This window comes from Cicer arietinum, chromosome 6, assembly GCF_000331145.2.
Source record: "Cicer arietinum cultivar CDC Frontier isolate Library 1 chromosome 6, Cicar.CDCFrontier_v2.0, whole genome shotgun sequence".
NCBI classification, from domain to species: Eukaryota; Viridiplantae; Streptophyta; class Magnoliopsida; order Fabales; family Fabaceae; genus Cicer; species Cicer arietinum.
Genome location: NC_021165.2, coordinates 64414556 through 64437414, shown reverse-complemented (window position 1 = coordinate 64437414; position 22859 = coordinate 64414556). Strand labels below are relative to the sequence as shown.

At 26.8% G+C, this 22859-nt stretch overlaps 1 protein-coding gene across 1 annotated transcript; it reads right to left on the bottom strand.

Moving 5' to 3' along the window:
• Positions 1-3617: 3617 nt before the first annotated feature.
• LOC101508689 (probable glucuronoxylan glucuronosyltransferase IRX7) lies at positions 3618-6014 on the bottom strand. Its single transcript, XM_004506008.4, has 3 exons — positions 5232-6014; positions 4895-5145; positions 3618-4791 (listed from the first exon to the last, which is right to left on the bottom strand). The coding sequence occupies exons 1-3, from the start codon at positions 5847-5849 to the stop codon at positions 4311-4313; spliced, it is 1350 nt and encodes a 449-aa protein (XP_004506065.1). The 5' UTR covers positions 5850-6014; the 3' UTR covers positions 3618-4310.
• Between the last annotated feature and the right edge of the window lie 16845 nt (positions 6015-22859).

Here is a 22859-nt window from a genome sequence, read left to right as displayed (position 1 = left end):
TATATATATATATATATATATATATATATTTGTGAGTTCATTGTTTTAGTGCTAAGTTGTTTTTTATTTTCGGTGTAGATGCGACGTTTTAATTTCCTATTTTGTTTTGAGGTTCATTTGATTTGTATTAGTTTCAATTTAATACAAACAATACAAACACAACCAATAATTTTAGTATCTTCGACGTTACAGCTTTAAATACATAGTTATTTGGACACTTCAATTTTGTCATATTTGTAGATGTTTTGAGTTTTTTAAAAGACTAATTCCTTTTTTATTTTAACTATTTTAAATTATATTTTTTTATCGACATAATTTAATCATTTAAAATTTAAATGAATGAATATTATTTTTAGTTTAAAAAAAAAACTGTTTATGTTTCATATAAAATCATAACATTTTGCTAACAAAAAAACCAATGCGTTTAATAGAAAAATATATGGTCTGGTTTTTAATTAAAATTATGTCGCTTATCAAAAACAAAAAGTGAAGTATTTGTTGGGATTCTAACGGAGAAAATGGTGATGACTGATGACACATAGGTAAGAATAATGGTTGAGTCTGTGTCTTTTGTTGTTAAAATACGATGGAATAGATTTTATTATGTACCACTCAATTCCACTCATCTTTTAAATATTCAAACAATGTAATGTGATATCATATCACTTTATTTTATTATATATTTTTTATTTTCATCAAATCAAATTATTGATCGACAAAATAAACTATTTTTTGTAGACAATTTATTTTAAAATAACCTTCATATAAATAATAATATTTTTAAATTGACAAAAAGATACAACACTAAATCTGAAAATAATTATATTCCATCTTATTTAATCTATCTAAACAAATATTTAGTATCATGCTAACATTGTCGGAATCAAAATGAACTTATGTTTTTGCAAAAAAGTACAACTCATAATTTTTAAAATTTACAGCAACTCACTCTAATTATAACAACTTTATCGTATACACAAAAAAGCTCAAGAGAATAGGCAATAAAAGTTAACATCTATGCCGCCACCATTTAGAATTTTCTCAACACATATCACATCTTAGTTCGTTTTCTTTTAACTTAGCAACAAAATAATAATAATATATTAAAATATTAATTTTATTTTATTTTGAATAAAATAATAAATTTCACTATTATTAATTCACATCATTATAAAATTTCAGTTCAAATTCAAAATAAAACATCTAATTTAACAATACTCATGTTTGTCAATTGGTTAAAATTTAAGAATTAAATATATTTTATTATTTGAATTGGGATGCATAACATTATCTTTTATAATTTGGATTGGGAAGCATAACATGATTTTCAATGAATTATTATATTATGAATGATCTATGCTTGTTTGCTAAACAAAACATCTTAAAAGAAATATTATTTTGATTCAATAAAACGTATAATTACATGTTTTTATAAATAAAATAAAAAATCATTCTCCTTGTGCCACATGAAGAGAGTACTAGAGAAAGAGAAAGATGTAAATGAAGAAAGAACTAAATAAGGAAAAGTGGATAAACTAGTGATGTCTGATATGGTTGAAGAAGAGTGATGTGAAAATGTATTAAAAAAATTCAATAAGTACACAGCTTTTTTAATTAAAAATCATGTCATTTGTAAGACCGAATAAAATCAGTTGACCAAACCATAGTCGAGTTATTCTTATAAAATAATTTGACAGGTAGATCGAGTATAGCGGGTAATACAAGAGCATCTCCAACGGCAGTTAAAATGAGTTCGTCCGTATAATTATTTAACTTTCAGTTTTTTGTGGGTTCACCGTTAGAATTGTGTCAAAGTTTGATCACGGTACTGTCAGGAAGGAACGGTGCTTCATAATTTAATAATAATAAAATTATAACCGATATTTTTTATTAATTTATTAGTAATAATAAATTTATAATTTTTTATTAATTTATAGGCGTTAACTTCTTTTTAATTTATTAAATAATAATAATTTTATAACCATTAGCATTTTTTTAGTTAATATACCACCGCTAGCCTTTTTTTTTCCTTTAATTACGATTGTTAGCTCATTAATAGGAATAATTTGATACTCATACTTTTTCTTCACAATTTTATTTTAATTTTAAATTTATATTTTAAATTAAAATAATGTATAATAATATTAATTAGAATATTTAAATTAAAATTTTAAGTTATAATAAAATTAAATATTAATGTATAAATTAAAGTAATAGAATATAATATGATTTTTTAAAAGTTAAACCGTAAAAAATGAATGAGTTGATTTAGGGTGATGTGGTATAGTAGAACTTGAATCATGTTGAGTTCACGGTTGGAGTAGAAAATGAGTGAATTGCTTCAAGATAACGTGGCACAATGGACCTATCTAAAGAACTCATATTGAGTTCACCGTTGAAGATGCTCTAAATGTGAATAAATCTGAGTATCGAGTGATTCTGAGGCAAATAAACCCTTAATTACTCCAATATATATAACCCTTCATTTAAATTTACGTATAAAAATTTAATTTTTTTGAATACGAGTCTCTTAATTTTACTGAATTATTACACCATCGAGATATATATATATATATCTTTATTTTTTTTTTTAAATTACCAAAATATTCCATCATAAAAATAATATATCACAATGTTCTATTTTATTTTCACAGTCAGGAGGTTGCATCTCATTTTCCGTCCAATTTTTTGGATGCAGTAAGAAATTGATGCCATCATAGACAAGATTTTAATTTTAACAATTAAATAATTATTAATTTAATAAATTAAAAATTAAAAAAAATTAATAAAATTAAATAAATTATATTATTTTAATTAGTCCTCTTATTTTGTTGATAAATTTATATTATTTTAATAAATTTTTTTTTCTATTTTGCATAACAGATAAATTAACAATTTAATTATATTTTATTAACAACTAAATAAAATTAAGTTAATAGCATATTTATTTAACCGCATTAATTTTAATATATTTTTTCTTCAATTTAATATAGTTTATTTAATTTTATTAATATAATTTACTTTTTTTAGTTATAATCAATTTTTTTTAGATTCAAAGAACAAATGAAAGAGTTGTTAACAAAATAAAATTAAGTTATTAATTTATTTGTAATATAGAAAGGAACTATTAAAATAATATAAATTTATCTATAAAATAAAAAAAAAATTATTAAAATAATATAACACGTTATTTTATTTATTTTGACACTTTTATTTAACCGTATTTTTTTCTTCAAATTTAACATATTTTATTTAATTCTATTTTTGAAAATATTTTTTATTATTTTTAAGTTATCAAATTAACAATTATTCAATTATTAAAATAAATAAAAAATTAAAATATTATACATGGTGCCATCTCCAAACTGCAACATTCTACTGCATCAATCAAATTAAAAGGTATTTTAATGATTTAAAAAAAAAAAGATATATATATAAAAAACAGAGATACCACATAACCTGCAAAGATACACATAAAAAAAATTAAATCTAAACCTACTACTCATACTCGAACAATGATCAACCTCAGTGATTTGATATTTAGCCTGGTTCTATTAATGAAGGTGAAACTAGTTTAGTAATTATCTGATGCAGATGTAAAGAAAGAAGAAAGAGAGTGAAAAACAGGACACATATATGAAATGAGTCCCATGAATAGAAACAATATAGACAGTCCATGCCAATGGTTCGATGCTTTCCATTTTTCCAAGCATTGATTTTGACAACCCCATACCGTATCCGTGACCACTGACACCCCATTTACTTTGCAATTGCAAATACACTATTCAAATTACTACCATCATAAAGTTTCTGACACCCCCACTTCCCACATTTCCCTCCTCTTCCTCTATTTCTCTCCATTCTCATTCATCATTTCTCTTCAACCCTTTCCCACTTTTATCTCCGTTTTTCTAAACCTTTTCTCACCCACCTCACACTACCTTTACCCGTTTTCGAGTTAACATCAATTAAATTTTATCCAGAATCCAATAAATTGACTATTCCTTTCATTATTTATATTATTATATATTTCTTTTTATTTACAACCAAAAATGATTTTACAAAATCCACCCTCCATCAACATTTGGATTTGCATGATGATTAATCAAAACTATGTCCATGTACATAAATCACAAGATTAAATTCATTTCTCCTCTTCCAAACCGCACGGCCATCGAATCAATATCAGCCACGTCACCATTCATGTACTCAAAGTAGGGCCCATCATATGTTCGTGAAATCTACGTGTGTAGGTGGTCACTGCTCAAACCCCACGTTGTGGAACCAACATAATGTTAAACTCAAACCCATTACGTGTCAAAATCTAATTGGCGTGAAACCCTTGAACTCCTATAAGACCTATCCAGCTTTTCACTCAAATACAAAAGAACCTGCCACGTGGCATCACCTTCCTGGACCCTACTATTAAAAAGAAGGGCCTTTCTTGTTTGTGGGTCCCACAACTTCCTTTGAATGGCACTCAGGTTAGTCGCCGCCACTTGTTCCAAAATCTCCGCCAGATTCCAGACATCCCTCTCCGCCACCGTGACCGATATTTCCGACCACTTCACGGCGGATGAAAACGGCAACCGGATACCATCGGCTATAATAACCGGCACGCAACCCAAAGCAACAGATTCAACAAGCCTTGGACTCCATGGGGCCCACCCCAAAGGACATAAACAAAACACTGAACGTGCAATCTCTGACTGGTAACCGGGAAACCTATGCCTCCGTAAGTAAAATCTCCGGTCACCGTTGAACTTTTTCCATATCACCGTTCGCACTTTCCTTCAAGGACAACACCGTAAATTCATCACAAATTAAAAAATACAAAATTTGCAAAATCACAAATTTCATTAGAGATATTAATTAAAATTAAAACAATTATTACTTGCTGTAAAATCTTCCACTAACGTTCTTAGGATGAACCTCCATTTTCCCCCGGAAGAAAACCCAAATATCTCGCCGTCCGTTCACCGGAAAATTAACCATCGTATTCCGTATACTTTCCGGCGAAACATACGGCGGTATCACAACATGCTCAACTTTCTGACACGGATGATCGTAATTAACACCAAACGTTTGTAACACAATCGATTTCTTCATAATTTCAGGTACCCCATCTTTCATCGCCACGTCCTCCTTCACAATCAAAAAAAAAAAATCATTCAATACAGATTCAAATAAAAAACATGTTTAACATAACATGAAGTTGTTAATAAACATACGAGGGTGTGAAAACAAGAACCGAAATCGTGAGATGCTACGAAAACATGGTCAGAACCTCTGCTTCGGTTCCAAAAAGGGTATTCCGACGAAATAAGTTTCACTGCTGAAGAAAGTAAGGAACGCGCGTGACCAATCGCGGGGAACCCATTAACGGTGCTGAAATTGCACGAAACGTAAACGGGTACGAAGAAGAAATCAGCTTCATAAGGGTCAAAAGTTCGAACATCACTTGTTAATAAAGCTCTGTGAATAGCAACTTCTGAAGCAAATAAATGAGTGCTGCATCTTTCATTTGAAAGCCAATTTGTGTTGTAGTTTGGTGGAAGATCGTAGATAAACAATTTAAGATTTTTCAAATGAGATTTAGTTTTGTTGGTTGAAAAGGATTGAGAAAGTGATATTGAGATATGTGTTGTAGTTGTTTTGGGGTGTTTTATGTTGTTGTTGTTGATGAGGTAAGAGGAGAAGAAATAGAAAGAAAGTGAAAGCCAAAGAACATATTTGTAATATTTAATAAAGAAGTTTTTTTCTTGTTGAGGTCTACCATGTTTGTGCATGAGTTTCATTTTAACATAGTAACCTCTGTTTTTTGAGGGTCTTTTGTTTTGATTTTCCATTTCATTTATTAAGAATTGGAGAAAGAAGAAGATGAGTGGTAGTTGAAAGTGTGTTTTCGTGGTCTGGTGTCGCGAGAAGTGGAGGCGAAGAAACAGTGACAGGAGAGAAAAGAAAGGGAAGGTTGGGGGGTTTTTTATTTCAGAAAAGTGGGTTCAATGGAAAATAGTTATGGGTTTATTATTTTGTAAAGGGTATTGTAAGTAGTATTTGTTGTTGTATATTCCGAAATTTGATTATTCCCTAATTACTGAATGGACGTTGTATTATGAAAATTATCAAACATTATCAATTTAAATAATAAATATTTTTTAAAAATTGTATTTTTTATTTATCAAATAAATTATATATAAAGAATATTTTTGATGATTGTGTTAATTAGCGATAGAGTTTTGAAACACTATTAATATATGATATGATGGATCATTAATGAAAGGTGTCTACTCATTTGAATAAGGAAAAGGAAAGAAAAGGGAAAATTGAGACATGGAGAGATAAATTGTTACGGATGTGACATAGATGAGTAAATGAGGCAGTGATAGATCAGATATGATCTCGATAATATGCAGCTTTAGCTTTGTTCGTATTTTACTTAACCGGTTTACTTTTCCCTTTTTCGAAAAAATTAACTGTATGTATTTATGAAAGTAAAATTGAAAGAAGATTTAAAATTGTAAGAATCTAATAGAAGTAAACTTGAATACTAAAAAATTAAATAAACTTTAAAAAGTAATTTAGTAAATTTAATTGAAATTATATATATATTTTAAAAAAATTAAAAAAACTTTTTATTTAAAAGTTTAATAATTATACACTAACAATACAAATGTATATTATTAATATATTATAACTATTCATAAAATTACTTTAAGTATGATTTTAATAAAAATTAAATATTCATGATGATTTAACTATTGTGATTATATTTACATCGACAATCTATATAAATTAAATATTTTATTTAATATAAATTGACGCATAGTTTTATTAAGAGATGAAAATAAGTTACACAAATATAAAAATTCAAATTGGTCTTTATTTGTGGCTGAAAAAACCACTACAAATACAAATCATAACGTTGTCATTTTGTGAGGGCTTAGGCAGCCACAAAATTCAGTTGAAATTGGAGTCCTTTGTGAGGTTTTTTCAGCCACAAAATCATTGGTCAGTGCACTTTATGGCTGTAAAGGCCGCCACAAATGCCCATTGTTCCGTTGCAATTTGTGGTCGTCCAGGCCACCACAAATTCCTTATTTTCTGACCGTTAAAGCCGCCATAAATGCCCATTGTACCATTGGATTTTGCGGCTGCTTTGGCTGCCACAAATGATCAATAATTTTCTATAAATATCACTTCACTCCTCTTAACATTTTTTACTTATACCTTCTCTCTAAATTTTCTTTCTAAATTTTATCTCCACTTTCTCTCTATAAAAACTATTTCTCCAAGCTTTTTCTTTACTATCTATAATTTTGGTAAGTTTATATTATATATTTGGTTTGGTAGTAATTACTTTAATTAATATTAATATTATATTTTTATATATAATAGTTATTTTAATTTTTAAAATTACATTTAATTTAAATCTAAATTTAATTTTAATTTTAATTAAATTGTAATATTATATTTTAAATTTAAATTTAAATTTTTAATTTATATTGATATTAGTTTATTATATATAATATATTTAATTTAAATTTAAATATTATATTTTAAATTTAATATAAATTTTAATTAAATTGTAATATTATATTTTAAATTTAGATTGATATTAATTTATTATATATAATAACAATTTTTAATATTAATTTCGAATTTAATAAAATTATTTTATTAATAAAGTTAAAATTTTGTGGCGGCCTAAACCTTCACAAAATATTTATTTTTTAATCCGTTTCATCTTTTGTGGCAGACTAAGCCCTCACAAAGGGAGACATTTGTGGCTGCCTGAGTCCCCATAAAAACTTAATTTTTAAATTCAGCTTTAACCTTTGTGGCGGCCTTTGCCTTCACAAATGGCAACGAAAATTTCAAATTTTGTGGCAGTTTTGGCCGCCACAAATGTTTGTGATCACCTTATTTGTGGCTGCCTAAGGCCGCCACAATGTGGTTGTTTCCCCTCCTTTTTAAGGGTTTTTGGCTCTCACAAATTCAATGAATTCTTGTTGTGAACATTTGCTTGAACATTGTGGGACCAACCAGTTCATCATCTCCTTATTTTGATAATGTCAGTCCTGTTCTGAAGGAATACTTGTGCCATTGTGGTCTTGCATGTTAAACCTCTTCAATACATCAGTGGCATACTTCTTCTAGTGCATGAACACTTCATTCTTTATAGTAACAGACTCAATTAATAGGAAGTAAGACAATATTCTCAAATCTGTCATCTCAAACTCTTATTTCATTCTAGCTTTGAACTAATCTAGTTTTGCGTCATCACAACCAGTTACTAACAAGTCATCAACATAGAGATATATCAGTAGTGTAGGCAGTTTTATTGCCCTTTTGACATAGACTCCATGTTTCAAGAGGAATATGTCAAACCTCCATTTAACCACTTCTAACTAACTTCTTGTGTTTTTAACAACTCTAATGATCATTATGAGTTACATACTTAACACACTTAACCAACAAATCGACGATAATATTATATTTTATGTTATCACGGTTAAAAGATATTTTCCATGTCTTATAATGAGTGTCGTTTAACATTTTTGTACACATATAAAAAAATATAATAATTAATATATAAATAATTTATTTTACATAACTACTCATCTTAACTACAAAGAATCATGGGACGTCCAGACTAAATAAATAGCTTCACTATAATCAAATAAGGGTAAAAGAGAGTCTCAAAATTACACACAAATTGTGTCTACAACCAGTTAAAATAACAATTCACTAAAGCTTACAAATGAAAAGCAAGAAAAATAAAAATACTTAAAAACCGGCTGTTGTACGAGCACGGTTCCTTCCTCTTCATACATCTTTTCGCCGATCTGACTGTTTAAAAACGAAGATCTGAATATTGCGAACTTACTGTCTAAAAATCAGTTTGATCCAACAATTAAGAAATGTGCAATCGATAATTTTTTTAGACTAATTTAACAAAATCGAGAATAAAGTTTACTTTTCTCTTTTTTTTTTTTGGTGACTGTCTTTATTTCAAAATAGTCTCTCCACTTAAATACGTTAGACACATAAACTACAATATTTATACATTTATTCACATAAAAAAAAATGCCAAATAAATTGCTCAAATCGGTCATCCTATGTTTTGTTGAACTTAACATCCAAAAGAGAATAAAAGCAAAATTGGATAACTTAAATATTTTTATTTAAAAGTGTGATCAATTGATTAAGAGCCGAAATATACTCTGCATATATCATTGCCAAGACTAAACTTTTTCGCCACCAAGCACCTATTACCACCGCTAGTGCTTGATTTTCTATTTTGCTACCAAGCACCATTCACTGCCCCTCAGCGGCGGATCTTTTAAAGAATGGGTGGTATTATGACCCTCTAAAGTTTTCATTTTTAATAGGTGTATATAGACAATATAGCATCATTCTTATATCAAATATATTATGATTTCCAAATAAATAGCCAACATATGAAGTGGATTGACGGGTAAAGTCTATTTGGCGGAAGTCGTATGGTTTGAAATCTAACCTTTGTATAGAAGTTTGAATCTCAAAATTATTAAGTTGAATATTTTATATTGGATTGGAATGAATCTCGCGATCTAAATTAATGGGTAAAGTCTATTTTGTGGAAGTCATATATTATTAAGTTGAGTTAGGTTCTGTATTTTTCAAGTGTGTTTCATTTTTCTCTCTCATCTATCGCAAGAGGCAAATGTAAGAAGATACGATTTGTAGCTTTTCATTTTTAGTCTTAAAAAATCTTAAACAAACACCCTTCAAATGTTACAAAATGATTTTTGACTTAAAAAATAAATTTTTTCATAAAAAAGTATGAAACAAACGCACCCAATATCTTTTTCAAATCATTTTATAAATTTGTATATCAACAATATAAGTTAAAATATAATCCATTGTATTGTAAAAGATATGGATATGTTTGTTTCAGATTTTTTCAAATCAAAAATCATTTTTTTAAAAGTGTTATTTTTGACTAAAAATAGTAGTTTCTCATAATTATGGATGACAACATAACCTGCACTGGCGAGTACCCATCCGAAATTGTCTTGATTTGGGCGGGAAAAACTCGTTTTGATTGAGTGCAGGTGCGGATTTTCTCCGAAATTAAAATTCTAGGGCGGAGACAGGTGTGTTGATATCCACCCCGCACCCGAATCCGCCCCACTAGTAATATTATTGTAATTTTTAAATTTTATATACATGTACATATTGAATATACTTAATATTTTTTTAAATATTAAAAATTATAATGTCATCTCTATAAAAAATATTTTATTTTATTATTGTCTAATAATAATTATAATAAATATGATTTTAAAATTTGTAGTTTTATATATATGAATGGGTGCGGGTGTGGGCGGGAAAACTTGAAACCCGTTGCGGACGGTGATAGAAGTCTAAATTTTATATCCGCTAAAAACGGGAGTGGATGCGAGTTTTCTCCAATTAGTTGGGTGTGGGGGTGGGGAAGGCAGAATTCGCCCCGCCACGCCCCATTGCCATGTCTACTCACAATCTCATTTGCGATAGATGAGAGAGAAATATATCACTTAATTTAAAAACACGTAACTTAACTCACTAACCCTTTTTGAAAAATTTGAAATTGTCCTCTATCGATTTTTACTGGATTTTCTCTTCCCGACTCTGATATAGGTTTTCATCAAGTAAATTTTCTTCTCCTTTTCGATTTCTCCACATCGCTTTTTTGTTGTTTCTATTACTTTTATTTGAATCATTTTATCTTTCCTTATTCATATGTTGATACAAATTTATTTATGCTTTTGTGAGTTTATTTATTGTTTTTTTTTATTAATAATTAAGGTACATTAATTAATTTTGAAATGGGTCTAAGAAATGAATTACAGTAATAAATTTTGAAGTGACCAATTTAAAATATTTCAATTGTTTATTAACAATAATATTAATGACTATGAATAATAAAACTATGACAACATATTTATGATAATTTTAGAAAAGAGAGAAATTAATGTATTTAGAAAAGTCATGTCCTGAATGATAATTTTATAGTTTAAAAATTATTTTATAAAATTGTATATAAATAGATTTAAATTTATTTAAAAAAAATCATTTTTATGATAATAAACAATCAGAAAAATAATAATATTTTTTAAACAAATCTGAAAAAAATAATCTATAAATTTTATAAACTAAAAATATTTTTTATTTAAGTTCAAACAAACACACCTATTAAATTATTAGACCCTGTTTAGAGTGTTTTTTGTCTTATGTTTTAAAAATCATAATCAGTTTTTGTTTGATTCAAGTTTTACTTTGAATCTCATTTTTAAATTAACTTTTTAATTTCTAATTGAAAAAAAAAAAAACAGTTATTGTCACAAATATATTGATTGTCATTAAAAATATCCAATCCCTTTAATAGTTATCCTTTGTCTAACTAAAAAACACTCGATTGATGTGGGCGGTGTTGGAGTTGTTGTGGCCACTCCCTCACCAAATACCAACCAATTTTTCTGGCATTATTATCACTAAGTCTTATACGGTCACAAGGACAAATGCACAATATTTAACACACATAAAAAATAAGTTTGTTTCTAATAATAATAAAAAATTAATTTTACTTTTTGGTCATGTTTGAAAAAAGTGTTTCTTTTAAGTGTGTGGTTAAGGTATTATTCATTTGATTTTTTACCATATAAAAATAACTCTATTATCACTATCATCATACAATACAATGAAGATAAAGTCATCTAAAAATCGATTTTCCAATCAACATCACGACCTAAATGATAATACATGTCTAACAATGGTACTTTGGTGTTGAAGAAGAAACGACAATGAATACACTTTTAATCTTGAACTCAATAGTTTAATTCAAGTAAATAAAAAGCATTGAACTATGAAGGCAACTAATTTTACGAGTTCATGTGAGTGTCTTCAATCCTCACCTAAATACAAGTCACGACGATTATATCAATAATAACATTTTTCCTCATGTCAAGAAAAACCCTCAGTAAGTCTTATCATGATTGAGTTGTAACGACTCTTAAATCAGGATCAGATTTGAATGAGTGAATCAATATTTATCTAGTAATTCAGGATCTAAAAGTACTATATATAAAGAGAGTTCGCCTCTCAAATAACACACACCTTTCATAACTCTAAAATACTAAATTCTACTATCATGTTGTCTTACTTTAGCACGATAGTGCCTTTGTAGGTATTACTCTTTTGTATTGGAGAAGGGGTGTACCAGAAGTTAATGGACCAACATCAACTTATAATCCCAAGGTAATCAATTTCGTGTTCTTAAACATAAATAGTCTCTATAATATATATGTTTAATATTTATTTGAGCAGTATATTTTTAATCACTATAAAATTTAAAATTTTAATTTTAATTTCTATAATAAAATTCTTAAAGTTTTAGCCCGATAATATTTTATGTTAGCACGTTTAGTCTCTATTAGTCATATTGTTAAGTAAACTCATATGTATCTTTTGAATAATTTTTTGTAAATATATTTATAATATTAAGATTTCACCCATAAAAATTTAGATTTTTTGACAAATAATGAACTAAATATAAGCGCAAAACCCTCAAGTGAAGAAGTCAAAAAAATAGAAATTTGAACATAGAAAATAAATTTTAAACTTAAATTTATTGAACTAAAATTAAAGTTTTAATATTTTATATATAACAAAAATATATTTAATTTTATTTATTTTAGTTTTTATAATCCATGTTGAAATGACTAAAATAAAATAATCTACACATTAGAGTGACTAGTTCCAAACAAAAGTAACACAAAAACACAATCTCTAGAAAAGTTGTTTATTTGCAAAGATTAACAGCTAAAACTTTGTTTACAATAACTAAAAAGTAAAAGTTCTACATTTGATTTACAGAGAGCAAAACAAAACATATTTAAACTAAATAATTATCGACATATTTAAATTACATAATTGAATGATATATTTATATTAAGTAATTAGCTTATAAAAGCGATGAAAAATTTTTAACGGAGTTCTAATTAAAAAAAAATTAACAAGGATCATATTTATGACCTCTTTTATAGTACTTCTTCGATGTTAGCCATACAATTGGCTAATTCTTGGAAGACTTTTAGTGCTATATTTATTATTTTGACATATTTTAAAAAATATTTTGAATTATGAGCATTATTATAAATAAAATTTAATTATTAAACTATTTATTCTGTAATTCTTAATATATCCTCTATTTAATTAAAAATATTAAATGTAAATATTTGAATATTTAAAAATAAAAATAGACAGTTTTTTTAACAAAAAATAAAAAATAGATACTTTAATAAATTTGATTTATATTTTATATAAAATTTAAAAAGTTAATTACATATAACTATTTTTTTTAAATATTTTTAGAATAATTTATTTTATTTATAATAATGAATAGAGAGATTATTGTGGAAAAAGATTACATAGCATTGAATAAAAGCTTGTAAATCATTCATGAGGCTAATGTAGTTTCTTAAGCTGGAAACATAAGTCCCTTTCCCTAGCCATAGGAGTAGCCACAACTACAAGGAAAAGCGATCATCATAGCTTTGATGATGTGTATCGGAGAAGAAAAAGAGAAAAAGCATGGAGCATGATTTTTGTATTTTGTATTGTTTCCGATTAAAAATAAATAAATTGTTTATGAAAATAGCAAACAATCAAATTCTAGGATAGTTTAATTATGTTTAAGTGAAATAAGATAACTCATGTAAGAAACAATCGAATATAGGTCATTTGATTTTTATTTTTCTTTAAGTTTATAGGTCTATAAAGATCGCAGAAATTGGATAATAAATTAAAATGTAATATAATTGACGGTTGTACTCATCTACCACAATTTTGACACTACTAACAATCAACACGAAAAACATAGTTTTAAGAAAGTGCACGCACAAATATTATCAATAGGACATATCAAAAATATAAGTCGATCAAGATGTGCTACGAATTTCCCGTATGTCATAACATGTGGTCAATAAAATTAGTTTTGTCTATAAATACTAATATTTATAAGATTTTTAATCACACTCAATCAACCAAACAAATTTTTTATGCATTATCTATTTTTTACTAGTCTATTTATTTTATACTTTTCTTTGTTAAGGAATTTAAACACAAATATATCGTACTTAAACGAAAATATGATAATAGTTAACCGATTCCTCAACTCTTTCTTAATCCAACAACATCCGTAATTAATTAATTAACAAGTCTCGTAGAAAGCAAGGCAACATTCATATATATAACAACACATTAAAATGGGAAAATAAAATAGGTATTGGTGGAAGTGTTCAAATTGAATGGTCCACATGAGTTCAAATAAGTTGGTATACTGGGACAATATTTATTCAGCAGCTAAGTTGGTATACGTGTTGATAAAGAATAATAAATTATTGTTGAAAAAGTAAAATAAAAATAATAAATTTGGTTGTATCTTGAGGTCAAAGGCAATAAGATTGGTATGTGTCACCTGAAATGAAATTCAACAAAGACATTCTATATGTGAAAATAAGATGCAATTGGAGGAATTTTTCTAGTTGGAGTTTTGGTCAGATAAGCATTCAAAATACGTTTAGGTTACTTGTTTGAGCAGCCACACTCAATCCTATAGTCACACAAACTGCCCCAAAAATGCGTCTAACATACGTTCCCATCATTATTTCCTTAATCAATAAACATCTCAATGATGTGGCTGTCATTAGCTCAATATGAATATTAAAATTGACCACCATATATATGTTCTTTCCCATTCTCTTTCTTTTCTCAATTGCTATTAATTTATCTACTATATATCAAAAACGATTTTGATGTGTTTTCACCTTTTTTGTTGTTGATCTTTATATGTCCAATCTTATTCCCTTATCGATTAAGGAAACGGCGCACAACCAACAAGCATGATAATATTGTACATTTATAAGCTAAGCAAATAAAAGTTTTTCATGGAAAATTGTGTTAAAGATAATTGTATTATGGATTTCGATAAATGCGTGTTTGAATCAAATATTAAAGAATTATGTTTTTTTTTTTTTTATCATTGAAATAATTTGAATGTACAATTTTAAAACAAAATATAACTGAGATTTAATATATTTTAATGGTAAAACGATCCACATGATTATATTATATTTGATTTAAAATGAGAAGATGTAGATCTGTGTATTATATTTTTCTTTAGAGAAAAATAGCAGAGATGTATTGTATTTGGATTATTTTAAAATTAAAATTAATTGGCTCTTTAATAAAAATTTGAGTGAAGTTTGAAAAAAATTATAAGATTTAATTTGGTCTTTGGAAAAAATTGTAGTACCTCAATTTTGTCCGAATAATTAAAAATCATTTTGAAATAATAATAAGAATAAAATACAATAATATGTTTATTAAATATTTTACAATCATTTTTTTTAAAAAAAAAAAAATCTAAACATCATCATTTTACAACTTAAGTTTGAGTATGTATTAAAAATAATAATATAAAATAAAATAAAAAAGAAAATTCTAAATTAAATAATTTTTATTCATTTTATTTTTTCACAGTTTTATTTTATTATTTTCTGTCAATTTATTTATTCTATTTATTTATTTTACTGTTTTATTTTATTTTTGATATGTCCATTTTATTTTATTGCACTGCAAACACTCTCAAACACTCAATCGACTAGCACACTCAAACACAACACTCAATCCAACCACTCTCAAACACTGTCACAACCTCATTAGCAAAATCAACACACATTTTTATTTTGTTTGCATTTGTTTCACTTCTCAACGTACATTCTTTTATTTTCTTCATTTTCTTAACATCTTTCTATAAACATCCTATAAACCAACAGAAAGAAAAGGTAGAGAAAAATTATTTCCTTAATTATACTTTGCTTAAAAATTGTTAAAAAAACAATGTAAAACCCAGCTAAAATTAGTGCGAAACAATAGAAGATCTAGAGTTCGAATTTGTCTAATGAACATAGATATTCACTTATTTAAGCTATAAATTGGGATCAAAAAATCAAAGAGGGGGAGGGCAGTTTTGAGTATTAAGAGAACTAGAAAAAATAGAGAGAAATAGAGTGTTCCACCGCCATTCCAACTTCAACAACCGTGCACCACCGCCGTCTTCAATATCATGCACCACCGCCTCTCTTCCATATTTGAATAGACATGTATTTTCTTAGCTTTTCAAACTTTATATTTCGAATCTAGAGATTATTTAGTTGAAAGATGAAATCTTGTTTGTATATAAATGATATTTTGGCTGAGATATTTTGTATTCTGATTTTGTATGAGATGGTTTGGATTGTGTTTGGAAAGTTCAAATTTGTTTTGTTTTTTTTTTTTCTACCATTTTAAATGAAATGTTTTACATGCCTTGCCTTTCATTTCTGAAACTTGCGAGTCCTATTGCCAGCCTGGTCTGTTGTGTCGTGTTGCTGTTCACAGTTTGTCATGGGCTGGCTTGCCATTCGTGACTTATTTCTATTCACCGGTAAATAAATAGGGATTTAATATAAATAATGATGAAAATAATTAATTAGTAATAAAATAATTCATTTCACTTATAAATGATATTAATATGCTATTTAATATTAAATGGGTTATGTTTTCATCATTTGATTCACTAAAAAGTATTTAAAGGAGTTCACAATTTGTATATAGTTTTTATTTTATTAAACTGGTTTTTTTTTATTATTTTATTATTTATTTAATAAATAACAATACAAGTCTATACTTTTTTTTCCGTTTATTTTATTTTTATGAGTGTTTATTATAGAGCTTATTTCGTAGATTTTTTTAAATTTATTTAATTTTTAACATCAGTTATTATTATTATTATTATTATTATTTTAAAAGGGTAAAGATAAGACTATAATCGGATATTGTAAGGTTAATTAGATGTGACATATTTTTAATCTTTGAGTTATTAGAACACAAATTGTGACAATTTTATGGTTCTAAATCTCATAATCACAAATAATTTAATAAACTAAAAATTCATAAACAAATTAATCATAAAAATTATTAAAATCTTTTAATCTCGGAGTTACATAATACAAATTATATATTTTGATAACTCTAAAACTTATTTTTTTTTAAATTTTATTTAATTATTATTATTATTATTATTATTATTATTATTATTATTATTATTATTTAATCTTGGAGTTGTTAAGATACAAATTAAACTATTTGTTTTTTTTGAAATTCAATTTAAAAATAAAAAATAAAATATTCTTAAGAGGATTAAATTAGATGTAACATCTTTTTACTCCTTGAATTTTGAAACACGAGTTGTACAATTCGATCGTCTTAAAATTCATATTTTAAGATAATTATTCAAATCAAGCAAGTTTAGTTATTTATGTTTGTCAAAATTAATTTTTTTTAAAATAACAAAAATACAATTTATTTAAAAGCAATCAACACATTCACATTTTATACTAAGAACTACATAGCTTTGATTTCTCCATCGCACCGGGAGATACGTAGGAGCAAGATCACACTCTTGTCAAGCACAATAATAAAAACTTTTTTTTACTCTTTTAAACACGCTTTTATCTCAAGAAAATCATATTTATAAAAAATAATTTTATATCCATATTTAATAATAAAGAGAAATAAATATAGTTAAGTTGATATAATTTTGCACAACAATTAATGTAACCGTTTTTTAGCGGATGTCGTAGGGTGCTAATACCTTCCCTACGCATAATCGACTCCCGAACTCAAAATCTGGTTTCTAAACCATTTTTTTTTATTTTTTTTATTTTTAAGGGTTTCCCAATATTTTCCCTATTTTAAAATAAATTTTGGTGGTAACTCCATTGAATTCGAGGAAAACTCGAAATTTTAGGCCGCGACAAAAATAAAAATCATTTTTTTACTTTTATGAAAAAATATACTAAAACAATTTAATTTCTATATCGACCATAATTAAAAAAGACAATTAAATTTCTAATAATAATTAAAAATAGATAATTTCATCCCTACAAGTTACAACAATAGAAATTGATAAATAAATTTTCTTCGAAAGAGAACAAAAAGCGAATGAGCTAAAATAATTCATATGACTAAATAAATTAAGATAACTTGCAACAACGTGACAACAACATAGTTTTACAACAATGATGTACTCTTAACATTTTTTCTGCCAAAAAAGAAAAACTAATAACTTATTGCAATTTCTTGACATAAAACTCGAAAGTATAAAATTGCACTTAAACAATAACTATTAAATGAATCGAAAATTGCATTAAATTTTTATTCAACTTTTAAAATATCAATTACGTAATCAACGTATCAAACATTCATTTAATTTAAAATAAAAAATAATAATTTATTAATTTTTTATATATTAAAAGATAATATACCACTTACAAAATTGGGGCACCCATTCGGGAACTCCCCAAGTTCCATACATCCACCTTATAAACACTACTAGTGTGTGATATCCCTCATATGTGAGACTTCCTTATTTTTTAATTCACAACAAAACTAGGTCTCATTATTAATGTCATCATTTCCATTAATATCATCATCATTTCCAACACGAACACTCGACATGTGTGATGACGTCATCGTGGCATATCTTCTCGGAGTCGGCAAGGACCACATCATCCCTTATTTTTTATTTTATAAACTATAATAGGTTATTAAAATAATAGTGATAACTTACTAAAATATCTCTAAACTCTTATGTTTTAGAGAAACTCATTTCATTTGGCATAACTTGTATTTCTTTCAGTCTCTCCCTTCTCTCAATTCTCTGTTGCTACTCTCTTCTTAGATTTGATTTTCTCTTTTCCTGCTCCGTGAATTTCTCTCACCTCCCCCTCTTAGTCGCTCGTTCGCGGCAGTCGACCGACCTCCACATGATGTCTTCTATGTGACGTTTATCTTTCCCATTCTCTATGGCCTCCATGCGACATGTCTCTCTTTCGCATCTCCAATCTCTATCCTCTGCAACCAGCACCGCCACTGTCTCTTTATCTCTACTTCTCCGTCTCATTTTTAAGTCACAACAGTTAGCCGCCAACGTCACATCTTGGTTTTGGTCCTCATATTATCTCAGTCTTCTTCTTATATTTTTCAAGCTCTAACTATTTTCCTCCTTTACTGTTTGCAAATTGTGGATTGTTTTAGTTTAAGATTATTAACTAGTAATAGTGTATGAATTGTCTTTGTGACTTTGTGAATTGTGAACAGTTTTAGTGTGAGAATTGGGATTGTGAACTTTAGGGTGTAAATTGTGATTTTGTGATTGTGAATTATTTACTGTTTTTCTTATTAGTGTAGTGTGGATTTGAGATTGTGAATTTGTGAACTATTGTACTCAGTGAATGTGAGTTATAACCTTGATAAATATGAATTGTTTATCTGAATGCGTTGTGTTAGTAATTTATGTATTTTTTTAGGAGTGATACGATGTATAAACATAAGAAAATTGATGCATTTTTCAAGAAGAAAGTTTTCGGCAAAGATGAAAATTGTAAAGTGGATATATTTTATTTGATTGAATTGTGTGAAACTCTAAAAACTTGTGTGAATTGTAGCTCTAACTTTCTCAACTCGTCGACTATACATGAATTATGTGAAGTTTTAAAAAATTTATATAACTTTTATGAATTTTAATTATAATATTTTAGTTAATACTTATTATTTCCCCCAATATTTTAGACAATATTCTAGATGTGGAATATAGATATTACATATGCATATCATAATAATATAAAATTTGACACAAAATAAAATTCAAATACAATTCTGTACTCTTTGCATATAAAAGACTTGCTACGGACAAATCTAGTTGTTGTTTCTACTTATTTTTTAAGACAAACAAAATGCAAAAATACACTACCAATTAATCGAACTAAAAAAATTAAGAAAAATTAGACTAAAGATTTGATGGGTACTAAAAATTTTAATTTTACTCAATTTAGTTCACAATAAAATTTAATATCTAAATTTAGTGTCCACCAAACCAATTCCATTTAAGGGACAAATTAATATCTCCATAAATTTTGACTAAAATTTAACAAATTAATCGATGACCTGTTATGTAAATATGACGATGTATTGAGTCAGTTTCTATATTTTAATTTATTCGACATCAGTTCAATTTTGAGAGACTCAAATCAATCTCCTCGTTGGCCACATAAGTCCCCACTCTTTGAATTTTTATTTATTCGATAAAAATAGCCCAAATAAGTAAGGGGTTGTGTGGTGGTTTGGTAATGAGTGATGATTCTGAACTATGACGGTTGTGCAGTAATGTTGGCTAGTGGTGGTTGTGCGGCGGTATGAGCGGCGCATATGGGGAAGATGGTTGAGGGCTTTAAAGTTTGTGAAAGGAAATAAGAAAGAGAGGATAGTGATATTTATTAAGTTCAAGTATAAGTGGATAAGCAATCATATCAACTAACAATGAATTAAACGTTGAATGTTAAAGAAATTGAAAACATAGAAAATTTAATCTGGAAAGTAGTGAGAAAAATTTAAGAAATTAATTGTCCATATTATATTAGAACTAAAAGACATGAAAAAAAAAATAGAAGATGGATAAATTAAGTAGAGAAAATAATTTTTTTGAACATAAGTTTTGACCTAGTTGATGAAGTCACTAAAGACGTTACACGATCTCATATTTGAGATTGAGAATTGAGAAATCATATAACATTAAAACCGAACGACATAAATAAAAAAAGAGGAAAAATAGAAGATAAATAAAATTAAGTGGAGAAATAAAATGACATGAACATAAGTTTTAACTCAACTGAATAAGTCACTAAATAGGTTACACAATCTCACATTTCTCATTGATACTTGAAGTGAGGATTGAGAAACCATAAGTTTTAACTCAACTGAATAAGTCACTAAATAGGTTACACAATCTCACGTTTTTGGTTGTATGAATTATGAGTCAATGAACAAACAACTTAAAATAAAATTAAGATTTTGTTGATTTAACTTTGTATTTAAAGTGTGATCTCCAATAAAGTTTAAGAAGAAATAAAAATAATTATTATATGAGATAACATTAGGTAGGATATATTTTGTTACCAACTTATCTAGATATACAAAGTTAGAAATGAACAAGCATTGAAAGTTGGTTAGAGTGAAAGATGGTAAAATTATGTTTTTGAGGAGCTTTTCTTTGTGTGGATTTTCATCATATGTATATGATGATATGTGGGATGCAAAAGTTAAATTGAGAAATAAAAAGGGCGAGATAAATTATAGAGACATATGAAAAGTGTTACATAAAAATATACGTGACACAAATGTTACGATGTGACACATAAATGTGTAATATATCATTCCATAAAATTGAGATGTTGTTTTAATAGATCATAAATAGATTAATGTATTTATCTAATTTTAATAATAACAATAATAGTAATAATAATAAAAACATATTGATAATAGTTTACATAAAAAGTTGGGATGATACAAAGATTAATCATCAAACTTCAAATGACTTGACTTCTTATCTACCAATTGAAAGCTAGCACGTATAAGGCCACCATATGCCAAAAATACACGAGATAATGTCCCACCAAATTGTCTTTTATTGATTATTATTAATAAATTTATTTTGAGAGATATAAAAATAAGAGTTATTTTAAATATCTATCTAGTCCTTGTAATTATAGAGGTTTTTTTGTTTTAGTCTTTATAAATTTTTTTTGTTTAAATTTATTTACAAAATTCTAAATTTTCATTTTTGGTCAATGATACTATTATTACCGTTACAAAATCAATGAGGTGGCAAATAAAAGTTGACGTGGCATTGTTAACTTAAATTAATAAATAAACAATCACGACTGGTATTGTTTCTATTTATTATTTAAAAATAAATAAAGTCCATAATTAATATTTTCATTCTCATAGATACATGTTTCTTCAACTTAAAATTCAAATTCACAAAAAAAAAAATTCAAATCTACACGCAAAAAAACACCTATTGACCTAAACGACGAAAGTGGAGATAAAAGGAAGAGAGAGAAAGTCATATGTCCTATAAATAGGAGATAAACACTGAATTATAAGAGAACAAATTAGACCTAATCAGAGCCTTAACTGCCATTTTCGTATTGCTATCATCATCCACCATTGAAGCTTTTTCTATGAAGCATTGTTGCTCAAAAAATAAAATTTGCAAACAAGTTGAAGGATGAGTTGTTATAGTTGTTGCATAAAGCTTTGTGTTTTCATCTTTGATTATTCATTTCTTTAATTATTCAAGCTACAATGTTATATCCACTATTTTATGTTATTTTCATGTTTGAACAAAAACTCATTATAAACTAAACTTCTTTAAATTAAGGATTTATAATGTATTGAATGATTTTTGTGGTTTAATATATTTATAGTATGTTTGCATTATTTATTCAAACTGATTTAATATTGTCTATCACTTTAGATTTATTGGTAGTTTTTGAACTTGTAAAAAGAGTTAAAAATGATTTGTTTGTTTAATATGGATTAAATCAAGATGTTTGGACAAACAGTTAACATTAGATAACTAGGAATAATGTTTAAGTCTATAAAATCAAATATGAACTGTAAACTATAACATAATTAGACGTGAACATAAATATATAAATGACACGAGTGCATTAGAAAACCATGATTACTAAGTTGGAAAACCCTTAAAGTCATTTTGTTCATAATGCCACGTACATGCTATAACATTTAGACTCACAAATCAAGTTCAACGTGAATTACATCCTTAACTTACTTTCATAATATGATTTTTAGATATTTGATTTCTTACTCAAACTTGTAATTTTGTATTAAATTTTATTTTAATTTGTTACTATATATATATA

Excerpts from the sequence above, each read along its gene's own strand:
- LOC101508689 (XM_004506008.4), bottom strand. The coding sequence starts at position 5,849 with ATGGAAAATCAAAACAAAAGACCCTCAAAAAACAGAGGTTACTATGTT. Across the intron at positions 5,146-5,231 it reads GTTCTTGTTTTCACACCCTC|GAGGACGTGGCGATGAAAGA; the intron begins GTATGTTTATTA and ends TTGATTGTGAAG. Across the intron at positions 4,792-4,894 it reads AGTGGAAGATTTTACAGCAA|GAAAGTGCGAACGGTGATAT; the intron begins GTAATAATTGTT and ends TTGTCCTTGAAG.